Source organism: Phaethon lepturus, unplaced genomic scaffold (assembly GCF_000687285.1).
Source record: "Phaethon lepturus isolate BGI_N335 unplaced genomic scaffold, ASM68728v1 scaffold5466, whole genome shotgun sequence".
In the NCBI taxonomy this organism is placed as follows: Eukaryota; Metazoa; Chordata; class Aves; order Phaethontiformes; family Phaethontidae; genus Phaethon; species Phaethon lepturus.
In genome coordinates, this window is record NW_010545412.1 from 1 (window position 1) to 23097 (window position 23097).

At 37.1% G+C, this 23097-nt stretch overlaps 1 protein-coding gene across 3 annotated transcripts in view; it reads left to right on the forward strand.

Annotated features, from left to right (window-relative positions):
- The first annotated feature begins 772 nt into the window (after window positions 1-772).
- The window catches only part of TRAF3 (TNF receptor-associated factor 3), a 28084-nt gene continuing 5759 nt past the window's right edge, over window positions 773-23097 (forward strand). Inside the window, exons 1-8 of one of the 3 annotated variants that reach the window (XM_010288941.1) lie at window positions 773-1035; window positions 4059-4110; window positions 6288-6392; window positions 7298-7465; window positions 12118-12198; window positions 14923-14997; window positions 16790-16882; window positions 21301-21441. In XM_010288941.1, the coding sequence (XP_010287243.1) occupies window positions 794-1035; window positions 4059-4110; window positions 6288-6392; window positions 7298-7465; window positions 12118-12198; window positions 14923-14997; window positions 16790-16882; window positions 21301-21441 (957 nt within the window). In that variant the 5' untranslated portion in view covers window positions 773-793. The remainder of the gene's footprint in view (window positions 1036-4058; window positions 4111-6287; window positions 6393-7297; window positions 7466-12117; window positions 12199-14922; window positions 14998-16789; window positions 16883-21300; window positions 21442-23097) is intronic. The other 2 variants (XM_010288942.1, XM_010288943.1) reach the window with 2 other exon arrangements.

Here is a 23097-nt window from a genome sequence, read left to right on the forward strand (position 1 = left end):
CTGTTCCTCACATAATCTTGCTCCTCTCTCCGGCTGCCAATGCTGCGTGCCGATGTTTTTCCCCCTTCTTAACTCTGTTATCCCAGAGGCGCTGCCACTGTCACTGATGGGCTTGGCCTTGGCCAGCAGTGGGTCCATCTTGGAGCTGCTGGCACTGGCTTTGTCAGACACGGGGAAAGCTTCTAGCAGCTTCTCACAGAAGCCACCCCTGCACCCCGCCTGCTACCAAAACTGTGCCACGCAAACCCAATACAAATAGAGTTAAAGCAGTGTGTGTTACACTTCGCTATCGCATGGCGTAGACATGAGAAGTTGGCAGTGGAGCTGCGTATACTCCAGGTACCCTGTGTAGGACACTGCTGGCTGTGTGCTTTTTATGGTGGCATCTGAGTACCAGTGCACCTTCTCCACCACATGCTTTGCTGCTTCCTCTAATGATACAATTTCAATATTAAGGATGTTTCTCAGAGAGATGGAAGATAAGGAATAATGCAAGCTCTGTTCTTATTTGTTCCTAGAGTGATGCCCACAATTAACTAATACTTGCTTTCAGGTTAATTCTTGACCTTCTTGGCCTTTGAAAAATGTATCTTACAGATATGCTACACTTAATATACTTACAGTTATGTACGTATTATGTTCATATGATGTGTGGACACGCATCTGTTCTTAGTGCTTTCTGGTTTTACATAGTCTTTCAGAGATGCTGTATTTTTTTTTATTTAAATGGAAAAAGAGGTCTTGATTTCTCAGAGGTTTTCTCATTTTTGCTTCACAGAAACTACCTTAGAGCATGGACACCAGTAAGAAGACAGAACCCCCTTTATCTGTAGAAATGGTACAACAAAGGGCCAATCCTGATCGCAGTCCTTCAGCATCGATTTATGTTCCAGAGCAAGGTGGCTACAAAGAGAAATTTGTAAATGCCGTGGAAGATAAGTATAAATGTGAAAAATGTCACCTCATCTTATGCAATCCTAAACAGACTGAATGTGGACACAGATTCTGTGAGACCTGCATGAATGCCTTGCTAAGGTACATTTTTTGTTGTGGTAGAACATGTTGATACCTTTAGATCTTGTGAACTGCTGAAAAATAGTGTGGACGCTATTGTAGTTTTAGGAATACCTTCAGCTAATACCCTGGCTCAAAGCAGCCTTCTGCTTGTTGCTTGCTTGATTATTTGTTATACATATGCTGTTGCAAACAGTTGTGTTCTACTCTGTGTCAGGATGAGACAACTGAGCTTTCCATCAATATTGTTGAAATGGTTGTTAAAGTGGTTTAATCCCATGTAGTGACGTATTAGGCAGGACTTTCATTGCCTTTGGAGCCTAGACTGAGTAGCTATTTCATGTGACTGCTAACATGGCTATTTTGGTGTAAAATACACTCGGTAAATCATGGCTGTGTGAGGCAGTGAGCCTGCAGAGGCTCATTAGAGTGATAGGACCTAACCTAGCTGTGGACCCAGCCTTACAGTTGAGTCGTGCGACCCTTGGATAAATGTCACTGCTTGTGGGGCTTCCTTTCCTCGTAACCCATCTATCTGTGTGCCCTGGGGCTTTATGTTTTGTGGATTACAATAGAGTCAGGAAGGCTGGCTTCTCTATTACCGAAATGTTTGGGTCAGAGTGCAAAGTGGGTGAGTGAATGTTATAGACATAAAATGAATGCTGAGAGATGCAATCTTTCCCAGTCTAGGTAAGAATAAAAGTGTGTTCGTTCAAGGAGTAGCTAGCATTTAAGACTTACCTGTGCCTCAGTAGAAGTATATTTCTTTGCCTCTCAACTTTGATGCATTGCTACTGATTGTGTTCAGCAGTGTGATTTCAAAACTTGGTCTAATGTTTGGACACCATTCTCCAAGCTTTAATCTCCTGGGGTAAATAAGCAGTCAGTACTTCCATTTGCTACTGGGAGAGCAGAGGTACAGAACAGAAAGAGCTCACTGGATGTTGCACACTGGACTACTAACAGAGAGAGGATTTCACTTTGGAAGGTCTGTTTGCTTTGTGTGACCACCCTGACTCTAGGTATTAGCTTATATTTCACTTGGAAATACTGTAATCTCAGGTAGATGTAAGTCAAGACTACGTGCAGCATGGCAAAAGAGGCTGGAGGATATTACATTACTCGTCTCATGATAAAGAGTAACTTCCGTACTGGGCAAATACAAAGGTCCATAGCTCACTAATCCACTCCTGTAGGTTTTGTGCTACAGCATGTTAGATTTAAAGTAACAACAAAAAAACCCCACCAGCATTTCTTTCAATACACATTTTCAGGTGAGGTGTAGTTTATTTTTAAGAAATGCAGTTATTTCTTTCTGAAAATATGTTTTCGGAAGTCTCTTACATGGTTAATAACAGTGACGGCAGAAAAGCAAACACCTGCCATGCTTGGATGTGTGCAGATGGACAGAGCAGATCCTTAACAATCTAAGCAGTAACAATTCTGGCGTTGCTGGAATCAGGGCATTTTTCCTTCCCTGCTGTGAGATATGCACATGTGCTTATTGCAGTGCAGGTAGAATATGTGTAATTTTACCTTCCTGACTTTCCAAACAGTCTGTTACTGAAAAGGACACATGGGTAAGACCATCTACCACACTGCTCTTTCATTTGAGTTATTTCACTATATTTAAGTGCTTGTTGCAAACAAATCCTTTATTAAAATTAAATTTATAGCTCCTTTTTTTTGAGCAAAAAAGTGTGCCATAAAACTGGAAGGAGAATAAGTTTACATTGTTTCTGTATTTGGCACAAAAATTTTTCACTCCACGTTGATATGCTGCTGGACACACTCATTACATGCTAGCAGGTTCTGTCCCAGGGTTATTTGAGGATAAAGAATTGAAAGTCAGTGTAGATAACACAGTAAAGATATCTGCTCAGTATGCAGCAGTAGTTTAAAAGAGCAAGTGGGATGCTTGAGTGAATTCAGTAAAAGCAAGGGAAGCATGACATTGTATTAAACACTATATGCCCTCAAGTAGATTAGTTTTAGATTTTTTTTTTAACTTAAAAATATTGCAGATACTGAAGCTGCAAGGTAGTTAAAGTGCTCAGTAATAAAACGAGACGCAGAATGGTCAGTTCAAGGAGCAGAAGCCAGTGAGATGACTTGAAATAACCATACTGATTGTATAACATAATTGAACTTAGTCAGCCTTTTACATTGATTTGCACTGCTGCTAGCAGCCACAATTTACGTAGCCTGTCAATGAACTGCTTTACAAAAGAATTTACCTAGCTTTTATCTAGTGCTTTTCATCCATAGATCTCAGTGCTTTACAAGGGAGGTCATATGACTATCCCCATTTTACATGGAGAAAAGGCGCTAAAAAGGAATGAAGGGAGTTACACTACCACAGCTAGCAGGTCAGACCCAGAAGCTGCTGTAGGAACACAGGTTTCCTACACTCCAGTTCAGTTTCTGTTCACACACTGCCCTCCACACACTACTCCTCAACCTACCTGTTGTCTAAGAAATCACAAGTTTGGCAATTAGATTACCAAAACAGCTATAGGGCAATAGGTCAGATAAAGGAGGGAGAAAGGATCTGTAACAGTTTCTAGAACCAGAACAGACTTGAAGGAGATGGACACATATACATTTTTTACCCTAAAAGGATGTATAGTTGACTGTCAGAGAAAATTTAATTAGGTGTTGTTTGAAAAAGGACAGGATAGTTGAAGAGACAATATTTTGGCTGTTTGCACAGATAGATTGAGAAGGGACAAAAATTGTGGATTAGGTCACACTGTAAAATAGGGAATGAATTTTGCCACCTTGAAGAAAACCACTGTGCAGTTGCCTAGAGGTATTGCGGTGGTCTTACTTCTTTGGGAATGCCAGATACTGTCCACTGAAAACTGAGTATTCAAATTTCTTGAAATAACATCATGTTATCTGATTATAATGAACTGTATCCACTTCTAATGTTTTTAAATATATTGGATAATCATAACTAAGTGCCTCATAAATGGAAATTTTTTTGTACTGTAAAAATTCAAATGAGTTAAAATAGTTTTTCTGCTCTCTTTTCTCTCCAGTTCTTCTAGTCCCAAATGTACAGCGTGTCAAGAAAGCATAGTAAAAGATAAGGTATTGTTAAAATTGTTTCTTATTCAAGAGCATTGAATGGTGTGTCATACATAAGATGTGTTACTGCTTTGTGGTAGTTATTTCATAAGCCTAATAAGGTACCTGAGAAAGATAGTGTTGTTATAAAACCTAAACCACGTATTTTATATAGGAAGACAGCTCATTTTTTACTGTTAACCACATGGTAGAAAACATGTCAGCTTCATCCCTAATTGGTCCAGCCAGGTGTCACATCTTGTTTTCATAGTTGGGAACTGCAGCAACACATTGCAGTTGTTCTTCCATCAACTGGGAGGGTGATAAGAAGTATTGCATCTCCTGCGGGTGCAAAGATGTGACAGATCTATGCAAACCTTACTGCTGATTTGGCTCCAGACCAGTGTCTACTGTTTCACTAATCTGTATTCACAGCGTGGTGTTCTGTGAACCACAGTGGAACCAGAACAGTGTGGAGTTACAGTAACTGCAGTAGAATCAGATTCTTTTTGTATGGATAAGTTATTTCACTGGTACCCTCTTCATTGTTTTTCACAGCAAAACTTTGTGTTGCCTTCGAAAGGTTGAGAAAAAATTATTTTTGACTCAGTACCTGGTTTATGCAGTTTTTACGTTAGATTTTTCTGAAGTGTTTAGTAAATTCTTTGTGTTAGTAGTCTTTCCTGCCTAAATAAATACTTGTAATAGTTACTACTTTCAAGAAAAGGTTAGTGGGTACATTAACCTCTCCTTGTCTTAACACAAAATAGTTCTTTGAACAGTGCTCAGCATAATTCAGTTTTGACATGAATGGGCTCTCCAGGAGCTCAGACCAATAATCATGGTGCCTACTTTACTTTCCATTTTAACTCTTGACTTTCTAGCTCCCAATATACATAAATATGTACATTTCTTAGGAAATTTCAAATATCTCTAAAACAGGAGGAGGACAAGAAGGGCAGCATATATTAAATACATGTTGGACTACCTATACAAGTCGGTGATTTTCATGAAACTGGAAACCATACTCTTCCTATGAGATGCTGATTCCCAAAATCACTGAAGAGCTCTTAGACAGTCTTGGAAAAACTGCTTAAAAAGTGTCTTCTTACCTTAACTTCAGTCAGAAAAACTGTGCCTTACTGTGAATTACTTTGCAATAAAAACACTACAGTACTGGCAATTGATTATTCAAATGAGATTTGTTGATTCATTAAACCTCATATATGAAAAGTAAACAGAAATCAGTGACCTGTGTCAGATGAGATTGAATGAGAATGGTTGCAGCATTTCTTTCCTCACTGACACTGGGAATAAATTCATAGTCACTGTGGACAGATGTGGTCATAATTCTTTGTTGTTAAATGTTAGCATGCAGAACGGTTCTGTAATTACAGTAACCCTGCAGTGTACGCAGTGTCACAGAACTCCATTTGTCAAAGAAGTAGTCATCGGTTGGGCTTGGTTCTTTGGTATTTCTTAATGGTCATGAAAGCAATTGCAAAATAACTAGAAGTTTATCTTTTATGCGATATCACCCATAAAAGGTGAAAAGCCCAAACCCTCTGGTCTCTATCTCTTGCAGTTCTATAACGCACACAATATGCTGGAAAGACTTAGAAACATTAAAATGGACAGACAGTTACAGCCTGATTATCTGTGTAATAATAAACCTCCTCCAGCCTAAGACCTTAGGAAATGTCTTTAATTATGTGTTACCACTGATGTGCAAGTAGGTATTCCAACTAACCAGTCTAGTCATTGTAGGACTGCCTTCCATGAAATCCTTCCTCTCTGAACCACTGTGCTTTGGCTCTTTTTTGTCTTATGGTATCCTGCCTAATAGACTAACTTTCCAAACAATGTAGAGATTTCTAACTTACGCAGGCCTATTATTGGCAAGCAAATAGCAAAAAATTTAGTCCTTTCTTGTACTGTTCCCTTTATTGTATTTATAGTAAGAGTGAAACAGTAGTAGAGCATCTGTCCAAATATTCTTTCACTGGCCTGCTTCATAGTAGAGAAGTCTCAGCAATGTGCACATTCGAGAAACATTGAATGGCAGGATTTTATTTCTGGTGCATAAATCTAGAATTAAACGACACTGCTGTAGCCAGATTGCATGGCTTCTATGTTATTTGAACTTGCATATTCTTGAGTGGTTTTAAATTTCTAAAATGAAGTGAGTTTTTATTTTTCAGGTATTTAAAGACAATTGTTGCAGGAGAGAACTACTGGCCCTTCAAATATACTGCAGAAACGAAAACAAGGGCTGTAAAGAACAGCTATCTTTGGGTCAATTACTGGTAAGTAATCTAACATATTGATAAACTTCCTTTTGAGTTAAAGAATGAGAAGTCTTGCAAATTAAAAACCCTGTCCATTTCTTGACATGCTCACACTAGTGGTTAATCTGATTTATAAATTTCAGAATAGAGGTAAACTGCTTTGAAGCTCAGCTTTTTGATGAGTTACAAGGAATTGTAGTAAAAATCATGTGATTGTGTGACACCAAAGCTCAGAAATGTAAATGCATGAAGCAAGTGAGAACTGGAGGAAGAACTAAAATCAGGAAAAATCTTAATGTGTGCTTTACAAACGTGAGACATTTGAATTCCTTTTTGGTGGGTTTTTATTTTTATTTAGCAGTTTTAATCTGCTCATGTAATTGGTGGTTTATGCATGGAGTTAAACCTTTGGCTTCTCCAGACTTGTACAAAATAAATTGTAGCTTTGTTTCATGAAAGCATAACATAGAAGTAATCCAGTAATTTAACAGTTGGAAGGTATGGCTACATAGCAGTCTGCAGTGAGATCTGTAGGTACTTGCTTTGAATGAGCAAGCTCAGGTACTTCAACAACTTAAAGCAGCATCTGTGTTTCTGTGGAGTAACATACCCTGAAAAAGAGTGCTTACCTTTTGTTTAAATAGCCTGTGTGTAATTTTGGACCCTGTTAGAATGCTTTTAGTGTAAAAGTAGCTCACATACATCTATAAACCAGTGAAATCTGCTGTCTAGGTGAAGGGAATGTAGAGTCAGAAATGTATTCTTGAGTAGATTTGTTAGTGTTTGCCCTTGCACAATATAGTGTGCAAAATAACCTTGTTTACTTTGGTTCTGAAGTTATTTAATGTGGGATGTCTTCAAAGGATAGAAGGCATGCATAAAACTTAGTTGGCTTGACTTTTTTTTTTTTTTTAATCTTTCAGATGCATTTGAAAACTGATTGTCAGTTTGAAGAACTTTCATGTCCTCATGCTGATTGCAAAGAAAAAATACTGAGAAAAGATTTGCCAGACCATGTAGAGAAGACCTGTAAATACCGGGAGACAACCTGTAAATACTGTAAAAGCCAAGTCCCAATGATTATGTTGCAGGTGCAGTATTTTCTTGTGTATATAGAAAAAGATTCCATGCATTAATGCGGAGTAATAACTCTTCTTGTGCTTCTGTGAGCTGACAATAGAGCCTTGCCCTCAGCCAGAATTAGTAAGTCAAAAAAGAAAATAGACTGACTTTCAAAAGACAATTTTTTCCTGTGAAACCACTGCATTGACTGGGAAACATTTTCTTTTTTCTGATGTTCAGATACTGCATTTTAAAAAAATTCAAACCTGCTGCATAATATTGATACCACAGTAATTTTTGCTGTGCTTTTTCATTTTGCTTAAATTGATATAATATATGCAACTACCATCATAACAATTAAATGTTGTGCAGGGGAAGCATAAGCATAGCAATTGGCTGGAGAAATAGCATCTTTCTATCTAATCCTTTTTTGGGTACTGTCATCTGTTAGGAGAGGAAAGGAGGAAACAACGTAAAAACAAATTGTGTCTTAGCATGACCAGCAATGGTACATGCTAGGCCTAGGCAGGCTGCTCTTCTTGGCATAGAAGTAGGTTGTCTGATAAGCAGCATGTTGTGAGTTAGGAGTATGCAGCAGAGGTTGAGAAAGTCATACTTAACTTTCCATGCAGAATTATAACTTGACTGTGTTTGCATTATTTTGCACTGAACTGTATTATGCTGAATCTTTCTTGCTGTAATTTTAACTCTTTTTTAAAATTCTGTTTACATGGTTTCCATAGTTGACAGTCTTGGATTTCAGAGCTTCTTAGTATAGTAAGAGTCATGAGAACTTAATTTTCATTTGTGTTCTTGTGTACTGCTTGTCAGGTGAAGTCTCACAATGATGAGAAGCATTCTTTTCTCAGAGATGTCATTACAAAAAGGCATAGGTAGAGTCTCACCAAGTTCTGACTTAGATCTGGCTTTCAGCTATTTGAGTGTATACTTGCAAGGGCTGGTACTTTACTAACTGTGCATTGTCTAGCGTACAGTGGCCGAGACGTGAAAATACACAGAGAAAATTAAGTTTACACTGTATTTATTCTTGCACATTCTGATACAGAGGTGAAACTGGATGTAGTTAGATTATGGATGCTGTTCTTCCAGAATTTCCTTTAGGCTGGGAACTATGTGAGGCAAGGAGCAATATTAAAAAAATGTGTAGTGTCTTAACAGACAAAATCAGTGAGTATTAAATATGTCTTGTTGTACAAACTGGATTTCCATATCTAAACAGCATGCTCACAGGTTCCTTGTAGACAGCTTTTTTAATAGGAGAATGTAGTTAAATTTTTGAGAGTCTGGTATCATCCTTATGTTTTGAGGAACATGGAACTCTGTTTTAGTTTAAGAGCTCTGTCTTTTATCAGATGTTGGTGGATTTAACATTTATGAAATCTTTGAACTAGTGGTGGCTTTCAAGATACTCAGAAGCTAAGTTTTAGTCTAGCAGATTTTTAATTCACAGCGAAACCTATTTTAGATGTACGTGTTGGAAACAAGAATGACATGTTACTCTGAAGCACAGAAAAGAGTGTGTGTAAATAAATGTTCTCCAAAATCTTATGTGGTGGAATTCTGAGTTGCTTTAAGAGGTAATAGAATTGGCTTACCTAGGGAGCCAAAGGGGTTTGTTTAAAATATACAACGTTTTGTGTTGAGATGTCACTATTTTGATTGTGTTAAAGTTGGTACCACTGTTTACCTGCCCTTAAAAGTTCTAAACAAATCTGCATTTGTAACACTCCTTGGAAATGTTTTGATTTACATGTTCCCATGTTATCATTGGCTTAAATGTTTCAGTATGTAGAAAAAGGGCAGTTTTGCTTCCATGCTGCTTTAAGGGTGCAGAAAGCTCCACAATTAGAACTTTAGCAATTGGCTGCTATTTTTAATTTTTTTTTTTTTTGCCTAGATTTTTAAAAGTTCAGTGATTATAGAAATGCAGATGGTTTTATTTGTTGTGGCCTGATCAAATGTTGCCTCATTGTACTTTGGTAATGAGAATCAGAAGCTTAATGAGACTATATGTTTGAATGAAAGGCTTCTTTGGACTTCTCATTTGAATTTTGTCACCCAGAGCTTGAGTTCATCTCTAGCTTCTGTAGCCTAAAATTTTCTCTAATGTAATAATGACCGAAGCAGGCCTCAGTGACTTGAACTGAAAATGGAGGTAGAGGGAGCGTACCAAGAAAAAAGGTATGCAAATGGAAACGAAAATAATTTTACCGGAGTACGTATGGTTCATGTCTTCATAGAATCCCATGACCCGTGGGGTAGGAAATCCCCGTTGTTGGAGGCGGATTCTTTAGTTAATAGTACACATTTTTTTTAGATTGCATTTGTCTTGCCTGCATTATCACTAGATCATTTAAATTCTTAAACTTATTTTCTTTTGTTTAAACCATCTAAAAAGTTGAGGGTTTTTGGTCACAAAGGTGCCTTTTTCATTCTGTAATTTCTAGCAGATAAAGATGTGGCATTGTTAAAACAGAAATTAGTAGCCTGAAATGCTTCTGAATTATTACATTTTTCTGTGGATAATCCACAAAACTACTTGGAAGTGCTTCTCCTATAAAATTGATACTGAGCAGTACTAGTATGATACGGATCTGGATGGACAGCATTACTTAGTGCCTAGCTCTTCACTGCCACCTTGGCCACAGAAAGGCTGTCCCAGGCAGACCCTGCCAAGGGAATCTGGACTCTGCTCAGTAGTCTGAAATGCTGCTGAGCTGACTGGGACAGCCACTGGGGGACATGAGACACTGTCATCTTGCTCCCTTGTTGCTGCTCTGGAACCAGACGTGTTCCCAGTGTAAGACTGGCTTCTTTGGGTAGCCAATATTAATACCCTGCCTTCCCCTCATCTGTGCCAGGTGCCCTGCATGTGGTGTTCACCCACGTTTGAGGCTGCATTTGGCTTTGGGTTTTGTGTGCTCGACTGTGTGAATTTAGCTGGTTAGTAGGGAGAGGATTCTGCCGCTGGAATGGGATTAGGCTGGTACATCCTGAAGTCATTGGAAAGACTCCCTTTGGTTTCAGGGGATGGGCCCCGGGATGCGGGGTCAGGAATAGAACTGGAGAGAGGGCTGAGAAGTTGCATGTTGCCTTTTTATCATGAACTGAGAGTCAATGTCATAATCTTTGCCAGGTAGTTCGGGTTGGTTAGAGAAGAGAGTGACTTAAAATTAGGGAATGAATGTTAGAAGGGCGTATTATTTTTCTAGCTTTGTAGTTGATAAAGAAGTTTGTAGGGCAGTAGCTCCCAAAACTGTGCGGGAGTGCGTGATGTCTCTCTTCAACCCAATTAGAGATGTGTTCAGAGTGAAGAGAGGCCAGGTCTGATTCTTGAGAGTGAGCAGAAATGGTCCTATGGGCCATTGCTTATCAGAAGAGTACCACGGTCACCCTGCCAGAGGTTACTCTGGGGAGAGATGTTGTCAGTCTGTTGGCGTTGCTCCTGGTTGGGTATCCATGTCCTGGTGGGGAGGGACTGAAGCTAGCTCCTCATCCCCACATTTTGGGAGGCTGTTCCTGCTCTCTGGCTAAGGAGCAACTTAGGCTTCCTTGCTCTCTGTCGTTGTGAACTGTCTACATGTGCTACAGCAAGTGAACTAGTGCAAATAAGAAGGATGGTAGGATAGACTTGCTTCAGAACAGCATACCCAATGATGTGTTTTTAAAAGTGAGGTACACATTTTCAAATATTTGCGGATTTATGACAGAGCTCTGAACTAAGGTCTTTCACATCTCAGAGCTTGGGTCTCCTTTACGTCTTGCTTTTGTTTCAAAAGGTAGACATCATTACTGGCCAGAAAGGGCATGCTGTGTATTCTTCCTTTTCTATCAGGCTTATAAATCTAGACCTTTTTTTCCTTTGCTTTTCTTAAGTACCAGAAATGAAACAGTTTGTTTCAAGTTGAATGGGACATGTCGCATGACATGAAACAATTTTTTTTTTCCCTAGATTTTTCATTTTGTTGAGAAGAACTGAGAAGAAATGTAAATTCAATTAGCTTGGGCCTGATTATCTTCCCTCCCTATGGTGATATGGTTTAGTACTATGCTGAAGTATCTGCCATCATCTAGGTTCATATCAAAATGCCTGCCCAGCACCATGATAAAATTTCAACATCTTTTTGAACTTCGGGTGTATAGCAATGAGACTTAGTATCATATGTTTGGGAACCAAAATTAGAAAAGAATTAGAAGGAGAGTATCCGTACATAGTGAGAATGAGTAGTGTACATTTCTGAAGTGCTTTTCCATGCACTTTATACCCTTAGTAAAAAGGACATCTGCAGTGGTTCTGCTCGGTCTTAAAGATGCCTGTTTTTCTGAGTAATTCTTGGAGGAGAAAACTTGACTTTTAGTATTGTTTCATTGATCTAAGTAAAAACAACAAAATGGGAAGCAAATAGATTTACTACTCTACATGGGAAAACACAAGAAAATCCTTATTTTTTCTTCAGAATATCAACACATCTGTTGAAAGCATAAACTGATGTTTGAACAGTTTCAGTTCTGTAACGTTCTGCACAGTCGGGATAAACATTGAAAGAAATCTTGTGGGTGGTTTGTTTTTTAATTAATGTAGAATGCTTTCTTTTGCAGGTAAGCCTTCAATTTCTGAGTTAAGAGTTGATTTGTGGTTTGTTTGCTTTTTCCTCTGTAGAAACATGAAGATACAGACTGCCCGTGTGTGATGGTTTCATGTCCTCATAAATGTAGTGTTAAAACACTCATGAGGAGTGAGGTAAGAAGTGATGCCCAGTGTTGTGCTAAAAAATTAAATAATTTTTTAAATAAGATCTCGCAAGAATTTTGCCAGAAGCCATTTCCTTATTAAAATGTGAGATCTAAAGAAAAGCTTTTTCTACCACACAGTTCAGTGTGATAACACTTAAATATTTTTAATGATTTCTTGAAAAATTATTTAAAAAGAAATAATTTCTTAGCTTTGTGTCTTTATTACACTTGGCTTGCCCAAGATTAGCACGTCTTCCTGCTTTCATTTTTACTAGCTCTCCCCCTGCCCTTCTGCTATTTGAAGCATTTGTTGAGCACAATAGAGCAGCACCGTGGGGTATTATATTACTTATATTAAAATAAAAAGAGAAAATTAAATTTTGTGCACATTGGCAAGAATTAGTAAAGACTAGAAAAATCATATAAATGTGTAGAATCGTTCCATGGAAAAACTTATATTATTATTAAATATGTTTAAATTTGGGGAAAAAAACAATAACTGACACTTAAAGAGTTAATGTAAGGTACAGGGTAATATGAGTACAACATTCCAAAAGCCAGATGCAACAATGCATAAAAATTTTTCTAAATGTATAGAAGCTTGCAGTAATACATAGACCAAGATAAAAAAAAAACAAACAAACCACCTGTCTTATTTGAACAAATCCATGTTCTTGTACATTAAAAGATATAAGTAGCATCTGTCAAAGTTGATGTGCGTTATTTTTTCCTAAAAATAGTACTTACCAATGATGGGGAAGAGCCTATTTAAGTCTTCTGCACTCTGTAAACCTCCTATAAGGGAAGTTAAGTTTCTTGTCTGAGGATAAGCTTTTCTCTTTTCACTGATACTTACTTCCTAAGTTGAATTTGTACTATTTTTCAGTTACACTTGTAAATTATTAATCATGTCATAGTGCATAAGGCACATAAGGCACCTGCCAAACACAGGGCCAGTCTTTCCCCCCAGGTAATGAAATATAAAATATGCGATAGATACTGTACCTAGTAAGAGAAATTTTGCTGCTAAGAAAAGAGAAAATATGTGTACTGATTCAATTCCATCAGTGCTTACTTCTGAGTTTAGATCCTGGTTCTGGAGCATTTAAGCATATTCTGAAATCTTGACTTCAGCAGTTACTTTGAGAAGAGGTATATCTGAGTGCTAATAAGAATTGACCCATTAAAGCCTGGGTCATACACATATAGTCAGAACTGGGTTCTGAAACCATTGCTAGAATCAGAACTTTAAAACAGTCATCTTGCCCTGCATCATCTGTTGCTGTATGTTGCTTAATTTTTTCTGATACTGTGAAAATGTGTATATTGCTTAGCTGCATGGTTAGGGATAATGGTTCTAATGCAGAAAATGGGAAAATGCCTGCCTAACAGTTTGAGAAAATTCTGTGGTGTACAACAAGCAAATACCTTATTGTAGAATAAAAGGCAATTTTTCATGTTTAATTCATAACTCTTTGGCAGACTTCTAGTTTTGAGAAGCTGAAAATGCGGCATTCTTGAAAAGCCTGTTATACCACATGTCTCTCTCTTATTTGGTCTTATTTTTTTTCTGAACCATGTGTCTGTTGAAACCGTACCGTGAATTTCTACAGATAGTGTTTATAACGTAATAGGTGTATATCAGAGATGAGTGACTGCTTGCATCTCAGTATCAGATTTTAAAGACTGTCCTGTCTGTTCCCAGAGTGACACATTCAAAGCAGAATTGGTTCACCACTTCTTTCCATGGAGGTGGAATAGCCAAGTCCTGTGGGGCTTACGGTGTGTGCATTTCAGATGAGATTCTGAAACCCGAGAGTGATGCCAGCTGAGGAGCTAGACTCTAGCTCCTGTCTGCTTTGTGGGAAATACAAACTGCAGATCCTGTTTTTGAAGAGAGAGTGTTTGTTGCACTATCCTTTCCAAAAATACCTCTTTGCTCCAACTTTTAGGCAGTTTGCATCCATCTGCTGCCCTCTGTGCTGCAATGGCTGCTGTCTGTATATACGTATATGCTTCTGTGAATTGGTTTATTTTTAAATGAAAAGTGGTCTGTGCTCATAATAATCCAAGATACTGGAATAAATCTCAATCTGTGAAAAATGCAGGCATTTTACTAATCAGTTTTAATCCTGCGTACTGCATTTTTTTAAAGTTACTTAACTGTACCTATTCTAAAACTCTTTGTCTGTTTCATGCAGTACTTGTTTAGTCTTTTTTGTGTAATTTAACCGTTAAATTTAGGCACAGAGAATTGCATGTTCTGTTTTGAAAAATTGGTTCTTCATGAATTTAGGATTAGAAAAAATGTGATTTACTACAGTGAAACTGATCTTAAGACTTGCTCAGAACTCCAGTAAAAAAATCATTTGTTGAGAAATGATTAGTCAGTCATTCACTAAAGTCAAATGAAATCATATAAATAATTGTAGAGTGTGTTCTTTTTGTTTGCTTTTTTTAATTGGGTTGCCTATTGAAATGGTCTTTAGTAGAAGTTTCACTGTATATTAAATGTATCACACTGTATACTGTATTGGCATGTGCGTGTGTGGTTTACATATGTGTATATATAGTATTTGCACTTTAGGTCAGACTGGAGAAAATATACACACATGTATTGTATGTTCTGCAAATGGCACACAATACAAACCTGCTAATCTGTGCCCTTTATGTTTTGAGCATTATCGTGCAAACGTCTTTTGCCAAAACTCACATTTTTTTCCTATTGCAGTTGAATGCACATTTGTCAGAATGTATTAATGCCCCAAGTACCTGTAGTTTTAAGCGTTATGGCTGCACTTTTCAGGTCAGTATATAACAATTATACTTCCCAATTGATGAAAGTCTGCAAATAGAACCTAACTCTTTGACATGAAAGTTCTGGACTTCACTAGTCTCGGTTAAGAAAGTCATCCAGTTGCACCAAGTGATTATGCAGCAGGTGTCTGGTTTTACATTTTAAAAATAAAGAGTATAAAAAGCCCACACATTCCTGCAGTGGTTTGGGAGTTCAGTTATTAGGTACATCTTGTTGAAATGGGAAGATGATACATTTGAAGAATTTTTAAACTTGAAATAAGAGGAAAGTCACTTTTGTTCTTCAGAAGATAGACTGGTAACTTCAGTTGTTTCTATGAAAGTATTTATTTTCTTGAGCTAAGTATGTTTATATTTTCTCTCATTTGTGTGTCAGTATTTTTATTAAGGTTAAACATAGGTTAGCACACTTAAAACATGTATTTTTATGTGCATTCATATGTCTGTGTGCACATAGGTGTATAATCAAAGCATAGCATGAAATTTATTAAAAAAAAAAGTGTTAGATTTCAATCCTGGCAATCCCTGCAATATTTAAAAAAGCCAAACCTCAGAGTTTAGTTCCAGTAGTAGTATTCCAGTCTCTACCAATATTCTCCTTCCCTTACCATATATCTTGGGGAATTTGGATGCTTATGTAATGAAGAGATTAGCCAGGAAATTTCAGAAACTGCTGACAGGAAAAAATGGCATTTATCAGACAGTGTGATTCATTTGTTAGCCAATGATAACTTTGAGACAAGAACTGTAATCAGCAACACTTCTCAATAAACTACTTCCTGCAGGTATTTCCAGGTTCTTAAATAATGAGCATTCATCACTTTAAGTGTTAGCTGTAATGCTCTTAGTGATAGAACAGATCGATGCTGTAGCCCTGCCCACTGTTATGTCGTATGTATTGCCATTCATTTTATGTATGTATATGTGTGCATATATGTACATATATCCACATATATATTTTTAGTATTTTATATAGAGTACATACCTTGAGGATCATTGAAGCCCTTTCAGTTGCTTTGCAGCATATCTACCATCAAAGCTAATGTACTCTACATTGCAAAACACTTACTGAAGTAGGTGTAATGCAACACAATACAAATAAAGTAAGTAATATGGTCTGCATCTTATGTACTCTGTATATGATGTATGTGTGTTCTGTAAACTTTTTATATAGTGGTTATTTGTAACAGCATTTATAGGTTGTGCAGAGGCAGCGTATCTGAATGTCACAGAGCAATCATGGTAGCATCTTAGGATGACAAACTAGGCATTGTGTCTTGCAAAGTAGTTTATAGAGCTGGCAGTTTCCAGCGATGATAAATTTATCTTAAATATTTGTCTTTAATACTCAACTGAGGGAAAATTTAGCGCTTATGAAGCTGTTCATGAAATACAACAAGAAGTTTTAAATTACGGTTTGGGGAATTGGACATTGTAGGTTTTGTATGACTCAAGAGTTTTATTGTGCTTTATTTAGTGTAAAGCTACACAGAAGACTCTAAAATACAACTCAATTTGTAAATCTTGTTCATCTTTATTGTTTCTGACGTATAAAGCACACTGGATGGATATATATGGCAGTTGTATGAAACACTTGCTATATTAAATGTATTCCTGACTTCTGTAAATTCCCACGTAGGTTTCCCTTCTCTCTACAGTTCTGCAACATGCATCCGTGAACCAAAATATGTAGTGTTGGTTCAATGTCTTGATATAATCTTTCTTTGTAGGTTTAAAAGAAGTGGAATTGGCTAAAATGTATAAATTCTTTGTTGTCACAGGGAACAAACCAACAAATTAAAGCACATGAAGCCAGCTCAGCAGTTCAGCATGTTAACTTATTGAAAGAGTGGAGCAATGCTCTAGAAAATAAGGTATATCTTCTACTCACTTCTAATTTTCATTGATTTCTTTAAATCATATAAAAGTACTGGAAAAGGCACCTTTTTTTTTTTTTTTTTTTTTTTTTTAACAGCTGTTCAACCATACAGCTAAAGCACTAGTAGGCTCCAAAAGCAACCAAGCCATTTAGCGTATCTGGTACCTTTGTTATAATAAAATGCTGTGAGAAACTTGGCTTCGCAACTTCATATACAATTTTCCTCGTTGGTAACTTAATTAAAACACTTTCTTCACGTAGATAAACAGTCCAGTATTAAATTTCCTTTCTGAGCTGCCTTCTTACAGAAGGGAGGGTTCAGAAAGCTGGGGCAGCACTATGAGCTCTATTTTTGCTACTTCAGTATTTTTCCAGAGATAACACTATTAGAAATACCATGTAATAAACCAGTTATTTATTTTTGTTCTTGCTCTCCAAACTTAATGACCTGCAAAGGTTAATTAAATTAAGCCTATTGTAACTCATGGGCATGATGATTTCTGGTTTCGTGCTAGACCGGAGTGAAGTTCATGTTGCAGTGCTTCCTTGAGAGCTCCTGGTTTTAGATTGTTTGGGATTTGGGAGATGCTGGAAATTGTATCAGTATGAGCTACGATGTTGTGAATCATTTGAATGACTTAACCATCTGTTCTGCAAATAAAATTTAAGGCTTTGATTTAAAAATACAAAACTTCAGAACAAATCGCTGTTTTCTTAAATATTTTTTGAAAGTTTTACATAGCCATTAGAAGAATGCTTCTGTTTTATGGGGTGGGGGGGGGGAATCTCAGAATTACTAAACTGTTCTACAAATGCAGGCAGAAGAGTCAGGAGCCCCTTCTGATTTTTCTAGAATGAGTTAAATAAGAGTAACAATTCCAGTGTAAGGCTTAGTGGCAGTTAAGATATGTGTGGCTTGTGAATTCTGTCATCTCACAGCAGACCGCTAGCTCGAGTTTAGCGAACTCTGTCTATAAAGCATATTCCCTTTTTGGCCTACAGTGATCTTTCACGCATGAGTTTCCAGCAAGGTCCTGCAGCCACAGGAAACCCCAGAACATTTGTCCCTGGACTGCTTGTTTTTGAACTTGAAGCCCTGTAAAGAAACTGTTGAACCTGGGAGAGCTCTAGTGTAGGTTTTTTTAGATAGAATTTTTACTACATCTGTAAGTCTTTAGTTTGATCAGTAACAATACTTAAGTTTGCTTTTGCACGTGAATCTCTTTGTTAATGTCGGAACTGTACATTTTTCATTTTTAACAGATACAAATTCATATTCTTAGTTCTTTTTTCATTAGTCTGATTAAAACTGCACAATTTATTTTGCATCATAGGAAAAAAACATGTTCCCTGTGACTTCCAGAATAGATCATGTTCTGCCTTTTGTCAGTGTCCTGAGAGGTGCTTTATCATTTTAAAAATGCCCAGCAGTTCTATATTTGTCTCTTGCAGAGCTGAGAGAATATACATATACACTTTTTTGGTGGTGGTGGTTGTTGTTGTTGTTCAGTTTTGGTTTTAACTTTCATTTAGGACTGCTTATCATTGTATGTCCCGCATTTCTTTTTTTTTTTTTTTTTTTCCTTTTCACTTCCTGCTTTGCAGACTTCTTCCTATTCATAATAAAGAGTTGAATCACTGGAAATCCCAAGACCGTGCCAAGTTACCAGAATAGCTAACCACGTATCATATGTCAGTGACTTTATTCTAGAGAAGGGTAACAAAATGATTTGTAGCTTCACTGCTGTTCTCTTCTTTGAGAAAAAAAGAACTAATTGATGCACTGAAGAACAACAGTGCAAAGTTAACCTAGCTGATGACTATCACAGAAACCTTGGCCCTGCTGAAGTCAGTGCAGTCCTTGTCATTGCTTTCTGTGGGGTCGAGATTTCATTAGGGGTACTCACTGTGATATGTATGGAGGGGAAAGGAGAAGTTGCCTTCTCCCAGTCACCACGTTCTTTAACTGTGCTTGTGGTTCAGTATGCAAACTGCAAGTCTTCAAAACTGCAAAGCTTGTGCCAAGTTATGAGTTTGGTATTTGAATGGTGCTGTTGGCAGAGAGTAGTAAGAGAAGGTCAGATGTAAAATCTTGAATCAAACCTTTGTGGGGCGAATTAAAATTGGGTGATTTGTTCACTCTGTGATGGGACAGACTTGCAGACTGAACTCCCATGGGTTTTGTGATGTTGGAAATAATGACTTGAATGTCATTTTGTGGCTTCATCACATTCTTAAATAAATCTGGTATCAACTAATTATTCTTTTTTAATATGTGACTTAAATATGGGACCTGTCTGTTTTAATCCAGTTCTTTGTGGTATAAGAGTGTTTCTTCCATTCTTTTTTAGTAAGCAATAATAAGCAATAGCTTAATTTGAAAAACTGTTGAATAAGAGCATCCTTTATCCTGGCAATATTTCAAATATTTCAAATATGACAGGGGAGTATAGAAAGCTCATTGAAGCAGTTTGTAAATAGACGCTGTGTTTCCTCTAACCTGTTTTTTAACTCAAGTTCCAAAGACTTATGCCAAATGCAATTAGGAAACTTATATTTAATGCTAAAGATTTCTTATTCACTGCTACCACCAAACTACAGTTACTGAGTTAGCAATGTCACTTCCGTATGATTAAGGGCTGCAGGACATAATTCTTTTTTTCTTGTGTTCTGTAGAACTGTGTGGAAAATCTCAGTACAAGACAAGTCCACGTATTATAACTTGTACAAAAATGGAAATGTAATGCTAGTGACACAGAGTGTAACTGCCTTATGATTGGGAGGCCTGCGGAGGAAACAGTGAGAAAAAGGGAATGTAAAGATCACAATTAACTAAAGTACTCTAATTCATTAAGGAAAAGGAGGAAACAAAAAATTAAAGTGGCTACGCAGCAGATCTGAAATATGTGGGAGGCAGGGATACGAATTTAAATTTAAACTTGTTCTTGAAAATTTTCTCTAGCACCTAGTTATGTATTCCTTTAGCCTTGAGATTGTTTCTCTCTCTGCACTGACAAAATTAGCTTTGTCTCATTTCTGTTGAGCCTCTTCTGTCAGTTTTTCATATATAAAATGCAGAACTAATATACGTGTGTATATGCACACATGCTGTGCTATACTGAAAAGTAGATATGTACACATATTGTGGTATCTCTATGTATTTTTGGGCCCCTGTCCAATGAACATGCTGAATGCCTGCGGACTTTGGCGGTCTTTTGTCTAGTTTAGGCTAGTGTAGAGATTGAAATTATTTACATTTTTGAAGAGGCTAGAGTCCTGAGTCTAGGAATGCAGTGACATAAATGATTCGACTATGTCTGATTAGAGGGTAGTTAAGGTGGTGGAATTCTGTAGTGGTATCCACATCAGAGGTAAAAATGGCTTGACCTCAAACTAGCATCTGTATTGGGGGTGGTGGTGTTGATTTTTTTGGGAACATGAAGCATCCAAGTAACTGGTCTTAATGTGGAATGTTTATCAAAAGATTTCCGTGGGTCAAAAATGGTGCTGCTTCTTATCCATATAAAGATCTATCTAGTCAGGGCATGTCCAAATGTCATTTTGTGTCAAGTTTTTTTTCTGTGTTTTTGCCACTAAATAATCTTGCCTGGGGAAAAAAAAATCTAAAAAATAGTGTGACAGAGAACATTAATTGTATTACTTTGATCCCCAAGGAGATATAATATATGATATTCTTCTAACAAGGCTCATGTTTTAAAATCAGAATGAGTCACTAATGAATGAATTCATAAAATGTCAATACAGAGAGAGAATATAATCCGCAGCCTGCATTTCTTTAGGCAAGCACCATTGGATTTTCCTTTTCATGCATGGATCCCTTCCGTATTCACTCATTTCAGGAGTTTTCATCACCATCACATTTTGTGAAGCCAAGCCAATCCCATGCAGATGATGATTTTGTTTAAATTTGCTATAGTCAGGATAGATTGGAGTAGGTGGGGAAGATTAATGTTTCCCTTTCCCAACTAGCTTTTCAGCTGCTCGGCTTTTCTCTGGTATCCCTTCTGTGCAGGGCTAGAGCTTGAAACTCTGAACTAGAGCTAAATAGGTTGTTTCTTCCAAACTCCAAGCAACTCCCAAGTCAGTTAGGGGAAACCAGGAACCCAAGCCATTAAATAACAAACTGAATAAAGAAAAGATTTGCTTAGACACAAGTTCTTTTGCTGTTTGTTTATCCCATCTGCACTTTCATTAGCCAAAGTTGTACCAGTACCATGCTGTGGAAGTGCAAAAGTAGCTGTCAGAAGGTTGGTGTTTATTTATTTTGCAAGACATGGAGAGAGATTTTAGTAGGATCTCATCCCTTTCGTGTGTGTAAGATAGTTTAAAACTAACAAAGTTATACCTATTTTTAATAAACTTTGGCAGGAGTAATTGTAGAATTTTTTCCAGGTGGCCTTGCTCCAGAATGAAAGTTTGGAAAAGAACAAGAGTATACAAACTTTACATAATCAGATTTGTAGCTTTGAAATAGAAATTGAAAGACAGAAGGAAATGCTGCGGAATAATGAATCTAAAATACTTCATTTACAGGTAAGAAATTTAGAATCTCCCCATTAAAGCAGAAATGGTAGTAGCTTCTGTTCTGTGCCTTTACACTTGTGAAGTGAGGTGTTCTAATTCAAAAGGGCGGGGAGACTTTACCTTATTATAAAGCTATTTTTTTTTTTTTTTCTTCTTCTGGTCAGTAGCTGTTTTGTTGGAGTAAGATACTCACTAAAACACTGCAGTTTCCTAGCCTATGTTAAAAAAACTGTTTAAAAAGGGAAAAGATTGAAAACAAAATTGCAAATCTTATCTGAAGAATAATCATATTTATTTTTTTCTTCTCTGCAAAAAATAACTGCTTGAGGAACTACCGTCAAACTGGAGAACAAGATTAGCACCTTAAAACTGTCATATGTATACTGTATATTTCTTTTTTACTTGCTGGTATTTTTAAAAATATTAATCATGAGTGAGATCAATCTGGTGTGGAATTAATCTAAACATAGTACAATGCATTTTAATGTACTTTTTAAAATCCATGTTTCTGTTGTCCTTCTGAGGAAAATTTATCTAATGATTCCTTTGCCAGTAGGTCTGAGTTTCTTATTCTTGGTCTGAATCAGCTGGCAGCAAGCCAGTGTCAAACTAGAAATCTTGTGGATGCGCTAGCATGGTGCTTAGCCTGAGCTGAAATTCGTTGCTTTGCATTCAGAGCTGACCTGGAATGTGGATGCTGGGAATCTGTGTTAGCTTGTGTGATACTGACCACAATTAGGGAAACCTCAGGACATACTTAGCAAGCTCTTGTGAAGGTATTGTTTACACGTTATTTTAGTATGTCTGCTGCTACAATATCAGATACCTGCTTTAGCGTTCAGCTTAAAGGAATGTAAATAAAATTATCTTTTTCACTTACTATTCACTTCATGTATTAAACTGCCAATGTTGATACTCAAGAAAGATATAAGTATCCAAACTACAGTACGGCTAAAATTCAAAGAATAGAACGTTCAAAAGCTCAGAGTCTTGAGACCCTTGATGTTTGTTTATAAGAAAACCTTAAAGTTTGGCAACAGCAACACTTCTCCTTATAGCGCTTACTTCTTTCCAAGATCTGCCTGCATAGTAACCAGTTTAGCCTGCTTTAGTCATTGTTATTTGGTTTGATGATAGTATGAAATATGGCTGCATGCTTATAATATTGCATTCTGACATTGGGAAGCTAATCCTTGTATGTATTGATATTGCTGATTGAATCTACCAGGAGGTAAGTTAATTTGTAAGCCTGGGGTTTTTACACATGCTGTCTCAATAACCAGTGATGAGAGGGGAAATGAAAGAAACCTAGAGCAGAGTATTTCATGATTGTCTTGATGACAGACTGCAGTAAATTTGATTTCCTCAAACTGTAAGTGTTAGCAAAATCAATTTTCAAATGGTTTATGTTTAGGAAAAACAGTATGGTCAGCAGATTCCAACAGGTGGCTTTTTGGTGGTAGTAAGTACTGCAGAGAATGAGTTTTGCTCTTTTTATTTTTTTTTTCCCTTCTCCTCCTCTTTACTTCTTCTCGCCAGTTATTTTAGTTAACTTATTTTAAGCCAAACTCTGTTTTACAGCTATTTCAACTTGATTCCTTCCACTTATTGGAACTTCCTGGTTCAGTCAGGTTGCTAACGGCATCCTGGAAACACACCTCGATT